The 12,251-nt window shown below is 32.5% G+C and overlaps 2 protein-coding genes across 11 annotated transcripts in view; one reads left to right on the forward strand and one right to left on the reverse strand.

Moving 5' to 3' along the window:
* The first annotated feature begins 822 nt into the window (after positions 1-822).
* On the forward strand, positions 823-5,420 carry LOC140668793 (uncharacterized). The gene is made up of 5 exons (XM_072898110.1): positions 823-907; positions 1,376-2,053; positions 3,155-3,285; positions 3,355-4,005; positions 4,866-5,420. Exons 1-5 carry the CDS (start codon positions 823-825, stop codon positions 5,340-5,342), a joined length of 2,022 nt encoding a protein of 673 aa, XP_072754211.1. The 3' UTR covers positions 5,343-5,420.
* A 448-nt stretch (positions 5,421-5,868) lies between these two features.
* Positions 5,869-12,251, reverse strand: part of LOC140667496 (serine/threonine-protein phosphatase 4 regulatory subunit 1) — a 139,467-nt gene continuing 133,084 nt past the window's right edge. For 9 of the 10 annotated variants that reach the window (XM_072895550.1, XM_072895581.1, XM_072895559.1 and 6 more), the window contains 6 exons: positions 9,987-10,157; positions 9,594-9,877; positions 9,311-9,515; positions 8,071-9,180; positions 7,717-7,993; positions 5,869-7,631 (listed from right to left, as the gene is read on the reverse strand). In XM_072895550.1, the coding sequence (XP_072751651.1) occupies positions 7,453-7,631; positions 7,717-7,993; positions 8,071-9,180; positions 9,311-9,515; positions 9,594-9,877; positions 9,987-10,157 (2,226 nt within the window). In that variant the 3' untranslated portion in view covers positions 5,869-7,452. The remainder of the gene's footprint in view (positions 7,632-7,716; positions 7,994-8,070; positions 9,181-9,310; positions 9,516-9,593; positions 9,878-9,986; positions 10,158-12,251) is intronic. The other variant, XM_072895519.1, reaches the window with a different exon arrangement.

The following is a 12,251-nucleotide window of genomic DNA, read 5'->3' on the forward strand; positions in this document are numbered from 1 at the left end:
GTATATTTACAATTGTGTTATTATTTACAAACTGTGCTGTCACTGCGATATAGAATATTGTCATATTATTAAGTATTGTTTTATTATTATTAAGTATTTTTTATAATATTATTGAGTATTATTATAATATTATTGAAATTCAAGTTACTTTTTAATTTTAAATATATAAAAAAGTAATACATATTGTTCATAATTTTCTTGTCTATTTTCTGTTTCATTCGAAATTATTATACTTTTTATAACAATTTCTATTGGTTCCGTCATATTTTCTCAAATTTTGTTTTGACCAATAAGGGTAAGAATACTCATCATGACCAAACTCTATCTTTTAGAGACTCTAGGTGAAAAAAGAGAGCGTAAGGGTGAAGCACGGACTTTCTGTAGGGTGAAGGGTGCGTCCATGACAGATCTAGTTTTTTTATTTTCATTACATTGTAGATTATAGGTTTACTTTTCTTCTCAATAAATCGTAAAATATTGAAATTTTTTTACAATTAATTATTATTTTTATTTATAATGGTTTAAATAAATAGTAAATATTTTTTTAATATATCCGGCCACTGGGATGTTTACTTTAATATGTATATATTATTCATGGATTGAATGAACTATGTCACTTCATCTTTCTATTAATAAAAAATCGAATTATAATGAGAAAAAAAGAGGAAGGGGACAGGAGGTATAATATCCCTATCCCTCCATGTATAGCATCTTATGTCATTGTAAATATCACACTCAACACATCTTATAAACAAATTTAAAAACGCTCATGATAATAAACTGCAGATATCGATCTCATTCTGGATATCAACGAATCGTGTTATGCCGAGATTGTTAACTTATTCGGCTATTTGGATTTTGATGCTCCTCTTTGATCTAACCGTGACAGAAAATAAACTATATCCAAGTATTTGTTGAGTTAAATTTAAACTTATTTTTACTTTTATCTTTTGCTTTTAAATATGCTTGTGTGTAAAAACAATAAATATCTGACACCGAAACACATAGGTAAATAAATAAATAAATATTATAATGATATAGAATTTTATATATATATATATATATATAAAAAATTGTATATTATTATAATATTTATTTACTTATTTATTTACATATGCGTTTCGGTGTAAGATATTTATTGTTTTTACACACAAGCATATTGAATAAATATTGTTATATTATTATTAAGTATATTAAATATATCTAAATAAATATTATATTATAATGACATATAATAATATAGAATTTTATATATATACATACGTAAATAAATAAAATATATAATGATATATAATTATACCTTTTTGTGACATAGCAATAATGTGCAATGGAAGGTTGCATCGCACATTTTAATTTATTCCTTGGATTTTTCTAGAGCGGAATATTTCCCTCTTTGATCTTCAAAAGGAAATAGTGGCACGTGATTCCTTCAAAAAATTTTGGAAAAGAAGACTACTTCATAAAAATGAAGTACTCGAAACTGTTGGATCTCTGATGAACGAGACCTCACGACTTGTAAACAATCAAATAGCTAAAGATACAAATTTGAATGGAGAATTTGAAAATGTCATGGAAAATACAAAAGAACGGACTCTGATAGATTATAATGATCCAGCTATAATCGGCGAAGATCTTGATAATAAGAATAATCAAAATTTCACGGACCATGTTCGCGTAAAGAGAAATGGACTGACAAACGATTCGATCATTGATCATCAGTTGAATCATACCGTGAACTTATTCGATTCTTTTCCACAAAGATTCTGGAGCAATACAGATGCGATAAATGTTTACGGTGATTCCACATCCGATTTTAAAGACTATGTGAACTCAGATCATAGGAATCGATCTAGTATTCTCGATGCAACTATCTTACACATACCATACTCACAACATAAAAAAGGAGTCTTGTCTAAAAACAGGCAATATGGAAAACGCATGAAAAGAAATATTAGGCACTCGAAATATCGCGTTGGGATTGAAAACAGAAAAAAGAAGAACGATAAATTGAAGTCTTCTCGCAAATCTACCATGAAAAAAGCGAACAATTCGAGTATGTTTCTTATTGATTTTGATTTAGAATACTTTGCGTCTGAAGATGAATACTGCGTGTTCATATATATCATTCATATTGTTTGATTCTAAATATAAAATAATTTTATAATTCGAAATTAGATGGCTATAGTCGTTTTTACTAAAAGAGAATCTTTTGTTATCTTCTCAGAGAAGTCCATTAGTCTGCTTCTTGGAGCATGAGGTGGAATTTAATTTTTGAATGCATGCAATGATGTTATTTATGAAAGTTATGATAAGTGACTTCATGTTACGAAAAAAGTCTTAAATATATATAAATTACAATTAAAAATTTCTCAGGAATAAATATCAAAATTAAATCAAAGACAGGAAAATAAGAGTCAGCACGGTATACTTGCGCAAATTTATTGATACATTTAATCAATTAAAAATATGAATAGACGTTTATTTCTGTCTATTTGTTCAAACATCTTTCTCAAGCAAATTAACAATAAAATGTCAATTAATAATAAAATTTAGATTAAGTCAATGTAAAATTAAATTAAAGATTATAAGTTAGAAATAACTTGTATTTATTTCCGACTTCTGATTTTATATTTTATATTGACTTTATATTGACTTAATGTAATTTATTATTAATTGAGATCTCGTCATTGTTAGTTTGTTTATTTATTTTCACTGAAGATGGTCCAAAAAAACACCGAATGGACCGAAACGTCCGTTTATATTTTTAATTGATTAAATGTGTCAATAAATTTGTGCTTCAAGTACCGTGCTGGCTTTTATTTGCCCGTGTATTTAATTTAATTTAAGTATATACATCTAGAGCACTATATATTTATATATCAAAGTTAGATATTTCATATAAAAAGTTGAATAAGGTTTTCTTTTAATTTATATTACAATATTAAAAATATATAGATAAATTATTTTAATGTTTCCATTTAATATCTTTTTTTCTACGCTTATAAAAAAAATGGTTCGTAGGAAGAAAAAAGATATTTAGGTAGAGACATAGAAATGACCTCTGTATATGTGAGGTACATATATAAATGCGAACCCGAGTATATATTCAATTCCATGGAATAAATTTCTTTCAATTAACTTTATCTATTTATAGAAAAGACAAGTAAAAAGACAAAAATTGTGCCTGTCAAAACGATGAGTAAATCGCGGATAGAGAAAAGGCAATCCAGGAATGACAGCTTAAAAACCGATCTTCTTAGAACTAGTATTACCGACTACGACAAAGTAAGATCTTCAAAAAAGTCTTAATTGTTCTAAGTCGCATCATTAATTAACAACAAACAATTTAAACAGCGAGAAGAGGATGCTGTTGCGTTACCCTTCATGCATACCGGAAGAGCGGAATTGCGTGTTCGTATCGAAAAAATTCCCAGAAATGAGTCTTTTCTTAACAACTGGACGGATTATTCTATCAAGACCACTACTTGTTCACCTGCGTTATCAAAATATGATGACGAAATTGTCGACGCCAATACCACAGAGTTTCAATTTATCTCAAATATTGATTCCACTGAGAGACAAAAAGTTAATAACTTAACGGTGGAAATTATAGTGAAGAAGCTAAATTACGGAAACGGTCCTAGTAATCGGAGAACAAACGATTTCGGAAACGCATCCTTCTGTAACACAGAATCTCATCCGATCGAATCCGATCTATCGAGAATCAAGGACGATCGAGACTTGGAAAGTGATAACCGTGCCAGGATATCCGGGCAATTGTCGGATGAGAATGCAAAATCGCGCGCGAAGAGAAACCAGAAAATTACGTCTAGGCGTCTACGAAGTGATTGGAATGCAATGATAGGCTCGAAACGTTTTAAGAACGGACAAGAAACATTGATCGAAGATGCAAAGCACGAAAAGATGAAGCACAAATCTCGTGACAATCGTACTCTAATGTCGATCAAAGAAATCAAGGAGCTCGCTGAAAAATTAATCGTCAAGGTAAGTCACATCGTTTCCACACGATTGATTATATCAAGAGATTTTGGACTGGACATGTATCCTCTGTTTTCGTCCCTGATGAAAAAAATCTCATAATTTTCTAGAAAGTTTTAAGAATTTTTCATAATTTATATTTATAAAGAATTCTCAAATATTAGATTTATTCAGGTTTTTAAATAATTTTTTTAAAAATTGTGGAATAAGAAATCTCAGAACACATATTTTACAATTTTACATGTAAGAAATTCTTACAAAATTCACTTATATATAATAAAAGTATGAAATATTTCTGTATTACTCAGTATTACAGAACATTTAAGAAATATTTAAGGAATTTTAATATGTTCCATTTAACAGAATATTTTTGAAATATCCACGATTTATCAGCTTTTATATTTTGATCTGTCTTTAAAGGCATTTCATTAAGCGATACAAATTAAAAATTTCCACTAGATATCGAACAAAAATATAATGATGTATTGACTTCCATTAACACGTCATTCTACCTTTGTTTGATATCTATTAGAAAAAAAAGATAGAATGACACTTGCGTTCTTGCATCGCTGAATGAAATGCATTCAAAGACAACGCAGAAAAATAAAAGTTGATAAATCGTAAAAATATTTTAAATATTTTTAGATATATCGATCTGAAAAAATGCTAAAAATAATGTAAATTTACTCATAAATCTACAGATTTCTTTTCTAAACATTTCTGAAAATTATGCCAATTTTGCATAGGAAATCTTAAAATTTTCTGACAATGAGAAAGTTTTTTAGAATTTTTATATAAAAAAATCTGAAAATTTTTATGAGAGAAATTCTGAGAACATTTTTCACAAAGGTATCTCTCATCTTCAGGTAAATGAATTGCAAATGTACGTGAGTGATTGTAATGAAACCCGACACACAACGGATATCTATGTTGATAAAAATGCAAATCGCGTGGTCATTGAAGAGACACCCAGGATCTCTTCAGAGAAGAAACATGTTGCGAAAGTTTCCGCTAATTGCAAATCCGACATCGCCAACGATCACCGACACTTTACGAGGAACAGCGGACGGATGATCTTAAGAGAGAAAGGAATATCATCATCCCGAATGCCTTTTAGCGGCACGAGATTCGCACGAGGAGATAACCCAAACCAGAAGATTAAATCGCGTCGCAAGTGGGGCAGGTGGATGGATTGGAGCAGTTGCAGTGTCACATGCGGTAAGGGTCGACAGATTAGGTGGAGGCATTGCCTGCGCGATTGCAATGATGCCGAAACCGAGATGGAGGAAAAAGCGTGCCAATTACCAGCTTGTCCCCCGGGCAAGTTTCTGGGAATATTTTGAAAAATTCCTCTTTTCACCGAATGAAATACTAATCAGTACTAGCGTTCTACATTGTAGCAACGACGTTATAATTATCGAATGGTGTAGTGATAATAATGAATGATACTACGTATCTTTCGATTTTCCGAATATGTATAATCGGTTTCTCGATGTAACTCTGCACGCTTTATATATAAAAAATTTGAATTTATTTCTTGAGAAGGAAAGTTCGCGAAGTATCATAAAATTTTTAACATTTTATCTTTTCTTTTGCGAACGAGACAATTGTGCAAATTAATGAATTTTAAACGCAAATTTACATTTTGTTAAATAGCAATTTTTGAAATCGTATAAGAATGTATCTGATGTCAACTAATAACTTATCCTGGAAAATAAGTTAAACAAAATTATATATATTTGAAATTCGCGAAGTTCAATACTTATAACACAAGCATTATCACTTGTACATGATATGTGAGTGAAATTTTTTTATGGTTTTGAGAACTTTCCTAATCAATTCATATATATAACATGGTGATCGTATAACTGTGATAAATAAATTAATGTATTTTTTTCTAGTAATTTTTTTATGAAATACATATTATACAGGATATTTTAAACAATATTTCCACTTTTGCCGGTATTCACAAACAAGAGAATTCATTAAAGAGCAAGTCTTTCTGTCGCAGCTCAATCATTGTGTTCATCATTTTTATAAATTTAATGAAACGCAATTGTCCGCCTCTACTACTAATGATTATATTTTGTGACATAATAATATCACAAAATATTAATAAACGCTTCATAACCAACATATGTATCTCATGCAAATATTTGAGTCTATACAATTTTCTTTCCTTTCTTTTTCAATCAAACGCAAGACTCTATCTCTTTCATCAGCACTTTGCACACTTCTGCATGCTGTATAATCTGATATCGTACAATATTTATAAAGTTTCCTATGAACCTTCCTTTCTCACATTAGTTTGTGTAATTGTTTAAAAACAAATGACATAATAAAGTTGATTTGCATCTATGTAATATTTTTATTTTATCAATTTAGGCATAATATATTAAAGTGTATTGTGCAACGTATATAATTCGCGTTTTACTGAGATAGATAACGTAATAGTAGGCAGCGTAATTTGTTCAAAAAATATTTTAAAATCATTACAATTAGAATCTTATCACCTTGTTAATATAAACTTTTACTGTTAACAGTAATTTGTGTGTCGGCTTTTAAGATATTTATCAAATTAAATATTTTCATCAAGATAATCTTTAAATGCAAGGCAAAATGCTATATATAGATAAAGTGCATTTATTAATAAAAGCTATAAAAAAACTGAATTTTGACGTGCCGATTTGTCAATATATTTATTGACAAACTATTTGTAAAATTTTTTCATGTATGGCACAATTCTTAAAAAATTCAATTTAAACAAATTACATCTCATTGATGTCTAATTTATTATATTATGTTTTGATGTTATGTTGTGTATCTCTATAGATGCAAAATAAAAATGCTACAAAATAACGCGAAATGCGATATAGTGCCGAAAGTTGTTCGATCGAACATTTGTGAAATGGATGAAGCAAAATTGCATCGATATAATTGCCTTCAACTATTCGGCTTACTCTGGAGATCAGCGTTACAAATTGATCACAATAGTAAAACACGCATTCTTTTGCGCATATACACGTGTACATATACATTCATGTATCATTATGTAATCGCACGATATACGATTATCAATATTCACAATTCTGTCCTAGATTAAGGGACGCAAAAGATGCATCAGTCATTTTATCGTTCTTATTCTTTGACTAAATCGCGAACACTATATATTTGACAATTTTGAGCTTTATTTTATTATATCGTCAACGTATCTGCAATTATAACAACTATCCATGTAGCTCTGGTACGTTTGTGATCGAAGCTTGATATTCGTAGCTAGTTAATATCTAGCGCACACTTTTGGCTTATCTTTTATACAAAAATTAGTCACTCATGTGGAAGAACCGAGGTGCTTCTTGTGATATATGTATATATATAAAAAAAAATTTTTCGTTTTTTCTTTTTTATTTGCATATAAAACCGCATTATCCACGAGATCAGAATACATTACTATTAAAATAATATATTTTTGCCTTGTTCGATTTGGTTATTCTCGTCGGAGGGACAGTAAGCCAGTACGTCTAATTGTTCTTCACCTCCGGCGAACACTCGAACATCTCGATCAACGTCAATACGCATTTTTGCAAGCATTCTTTCCACTTCTTCCATCGCTTCCATACCCAAAGTGTCTACTAAAAATACAAATATACAAAATAAATCGCATATAATTTAACGAAATATATAGTACGATAAGAATATATACAACAATATACTTACAACCCATTCCAATAACATCTATCGCCATAGTTCTTGCTACAGCTAATCTTACGTTAGGTACTCTGTCGCCAGATAAACTTATCAAACATGGTAACATCTCGTTGGAAAACTTGTTTCCTGTAATTGCATCGGTGCGAATCAAATGTGAGCACACAAGCGCGTAAATCTGTCGGTGTATCCACTTTTTAGCATTTAAAACTAGAGTGTCTCGGAGTTCGTGAATAAGAGACGTAACCAGAGCGTCCTCGGTGGATAAGTAGTGCATAATTCGCGTGATCTGAAAGAATCGAGGTTTACATTTATGAAATGGAACAATTTATATGAAGTACAGAAGGTCTATAAAAGAAACTTTACCAGTTCAAGCGCAACATTTCTAACGGCAGCAACCTTATCTATAAGCAACTGAAAGGACAACGGCGCGATACTTTGTGCTACGTCGTTTGGACTGAACAGAGTTACAATTTCGAGAAGCTGCGTAGCAAGTTCCTCCCTGAATCTCCAATTCCATTCGTTGTCTGTGGCAAGAAAGTCGCTTAACCTCGGTAGATATTGGCAGCGATCGGAGGGCTTGAGTATTTTCAAAAAAGTCGCGAGGTGTTTCAGTACACCTATTCGGACCTCGTCCAGATCTTTGATGAAACCGTCGTAGATCGGCACGAGGTCAGTGGCAGTGAGTTCTTCGCCTAGAATTATGGCGATCTCGTGAATACTTGATGCTAGAGTATGCCTGACCTTCCAATGTTTCGCACTCGATAACGACTGATAAGCCTGTTTCAAGTAATGCCAATTTTCCGTGCCTAGCGTAAGCGTGACTGCAGGAAAACTGAAGGCACAATGATGTGGGATCTCGGCACCCATGTCCACGCATTGCTCCGGCTCGGCCATCGATACGTAATAATTAATTAATTCTTGAGGTACAATCTCTTGCCCGTTATCCTTCGCATCTAAATTCTTGCTGAAGTTACAGGACTCATCACTTTTGTCCATAGAGTCCATGTGATATATATCGAAATTTGTCCATAAATCTTGCGTATCGTCCAACGAGTCCGTCGTGTCTTGCGACAACGGTGGGCAGTCTCCGTCGTCATCGTCATCCTTTTCTTCCTTTCGATTATCGAGTTTATCGACGTCCAATTGACCATCCGTATTTAAGTCGTTTTCATCGTTTAAATTTACAGTTGAATTTTCATTATAGCTACAAAATTCTTTGCATTTGTTCACCTTGTCTTTACTACGGAAATCTATTGCTTTTTCAAAGAAAAGTATTCCCTTTTTTAAAGAACATATTTCCTCTGGTATTTTAGTATTGTTACGATTCATTGCTGATTGCCTCGCAGCATGAGTAAGTTCGTCGTCCAATGGTACATCCGGAGGGATGTAATAATATAAAAATGGATTATAATTATCCGTATCGTCTGTATCTTTTTTGAGCAAAGGAAACGATGTACGATGCTTTTTTCGTTCCTGAAAATCAAATCATAGAATATTAATTGATGTGTATATGTACACATAAATTGAGATATAACAAAGAGATTTTTATATTTAAGCTTTAAAGACCATATGCATATAAAAGTTAATCTTATTAATTACTTACCATGTATTTAATTCGTAATTTCAAGTAGTCGTCTAACTTCTTCTGGCACTCATATTCCTCGGAAGAATCTGATGTTTTAACATTATCATGTCTCACATTCATCAAGGGTAAGTAAAAAGGGCTTTTGGTACTATCATCCATATCAAATACTTGACTTTTAATCGCGCTCTTTGTAGGGAAGATTCCTTCGTATGAGTAGCATATGCTGTTAAAACACATATTCAATTGATATTAATATACGCACCGACGAAACGGAAACATCAAAGTGTGCGATATAAATTACCTGAGATGATTATCTTGTTTACTAGTGTACACTAACTCGCCGTGCTTGTTATAAGTGACATCGGCAAACTGCTTGGCAAAGGTTGATATAAATGGTCCGAGTATCTGAAAAGCCGATATTCGCACCCATTTAGAGTCGTCGTTCAAATGCTTAGCTAATATGTCTGCTAGTAACAATCGGCGATGTTCCGGTGTCGAACAGCAAGCGACCGGCATCATGACCTCGACGCACGCTTTTCGCACACTCCACACTCTGTCACCGCACAAATCGACGAATGTAGGAATCTAAGAACGAGAAATAAATTGTTATAAGTAAATTTGATACTACCAACAAATTCGTATCAGAAATACGTCCAATTACAATTTGGCGGTATCATCTACGAAAAAGACTCACCAATTTGCTATATAGTTTTTCCTTCCCCACAGCGACGCACATTTCCCCAAAATGTGTTGCGCAGGTTCTCCTCACTATCATATCGTTATCCTCGCACAGGTCCAAATATCGTCTTAAAAAGACTTTCTCTGTAAGTTCGCTACCAATCAGCGGTGCAAGTCGACACATGAGCTGCGAATCGATATAAAATATGGAAATATGTTGAGAATAAACTTCTACAAACATTTATGAGAAATCTAATATAAAAAAGACGCATCCGCGTGTATTATTATATTCAATATATTTATTTATATCTATATACGACAATCATAATTTCAAACGAATTCTCTTAATTATCGATTAAAAAAAAAAAAAAAAAAAAAAAAAAAGAAAAAAAACACATTACAATTAAATTAATAAGCGTACGATTACATGTATAAAATAAACAATTAGAGACAATATTTTAACATTATTATTAAATAATTTTGAGTGTGCGAGATACATCGTTCCGTTCCGCTCATCAAAGCTGGCTGTGATATGTGAATCAATAGCACCACATCACAACCACTCTGATGGGAGGAACAGTCGATTTTATGTAATCAGTCTGTAATCTATCCTGTAAGAATGTAATCATGAATTAGCACTTATTTATATTAGCACGACGAGATATACATTTACATTATATTCATAATACACGATCTCGCATATATAAGGAATAGAATATTCAGATTACATACGATAAATAAATTATGTAATTATATTTAAACAATTAACAAACATTGCGTACAAGTATTGCGTTATCAAATATATTTATATAAGAGGTTAAATCACAATTGAACGACAAGTAGCGTATATTATAGATATTTTTTTGCCTTTTGTCGCATATATCGAAACATAGAGATTTCTTCTGAATTTCTTTCTCTTCTCGTTGAATTTTGAATGTCGCAACGCTCATCAAAGCTGGCTGTGATATGAGTATCATTACATCAGCATATTACAGCCACTTTGTGAGCAACGCGAACATACTATCCACACGCCGTCAAAGATGCAACCTCTCTGCACATCTTCTTATACATTGCATCCTTTTCTGCATTAAATAGAAGCCGATGCATAAAACGGCGATCCAAATCGTCAAAAATGGCTGTGATATGAAATTCAGAGGAGCAACACGCCACAACCAATTTGACGATTGGATCGCGTTCCTTCTGTTTGTAATGCTGTTCATTAAAGTTTCGGAGTAGCGGTTCTTAAAGAGGGACCTGTTCTTGCAAAAAACAGATTTGACAATGTTACGTAGATATACAGTGTTTAAAATTTTATAGTATAAATTTTGCACGCGTGCAAAGTACTGAGCAAACATAAACATAATGCGCGTTTCAAGATGAATGCGTTTACACGCGTTGCAAAGTTTGTATCATGAAAATTTGAACACTCCATATATATATAAATATAAAATGAGAGGAAAATGCTATAGTGGTCTTTTTTTATCTTCTTTCTCATTCTTCGTTCATTCCCATCGCTTGTTATTGATTCAACAATGTTATCATCAATGAAAAGTGAAATCTTCTCGACGATCGATTCTGCGGGCCAGCTCATCAAAATGGCTGTGATATGACTCGAAACATTCCACAACCAATTTGATGTATCGGACCGCAAAAGGTATAGTCCCGTGTATTTCGAGGATGCCGTGAGAAATGTGTTTCTTCTTCTCAGCCTTTTCTCCTAACGCGCTCGCGTGTTACCCCACGTGTCTCCTTCTTTATTTTTTGTCACTTTCGCGACTCTGTTCTTTTAACCATCGGAGAACGGACATAATTTTGATCATCAAAGCTGGCTGTGATAGTTGAAACTCTATGACAAACCAGCTTTGATGGTAAAAGTATGCCCTGTCTTTCGTCAAGTTGTCGTCAAGTTGTATTTGCGTTATCCACAAGAACCTTTCACGTTCTTTCCGTTCCCTTCTTTTCTTTTTCTTTTTGTTTACGAAAATCTTCAAGTGACGACGGGCTAAATATTCGCTCGTTCTTTCAATCTCGTTTCTAAAGCACGTTACTCTCTTCCGAACTTTTTTCTCTGTTTTCGCTATTCGTGTTCCTTATCCATTGATGATTCGCTGATGAGACAGATCGTATAATTTTCACCGCATGATTTTCCGACTCTTTAGGCTCGTCTGGACAAACGAACGCCGCATGAAAGACAAGATAGTGAGACGGAATTGCATGAGAACATCTCACTACCCATGTCTTTCAGGAGGAATTCGTAGATACGGAGAGAACCGTTTCGTTT

The sequence above is a fragment of the Anoplolepis gracilipes genome, chromosome 1 (genome assembly GCF_047496725.1).
Source record: "Anoplolepis gracilipes chromosome 1, ASM4749672v1, whole genome shotgun sequence".
Classification (NCBI taxonomy): Eukaryota; Metazoa; Arthropoda; class Insecta; order Hymenoptera; family Formicidae; genus Anoplolepis; species Anoplolepis gracilipes.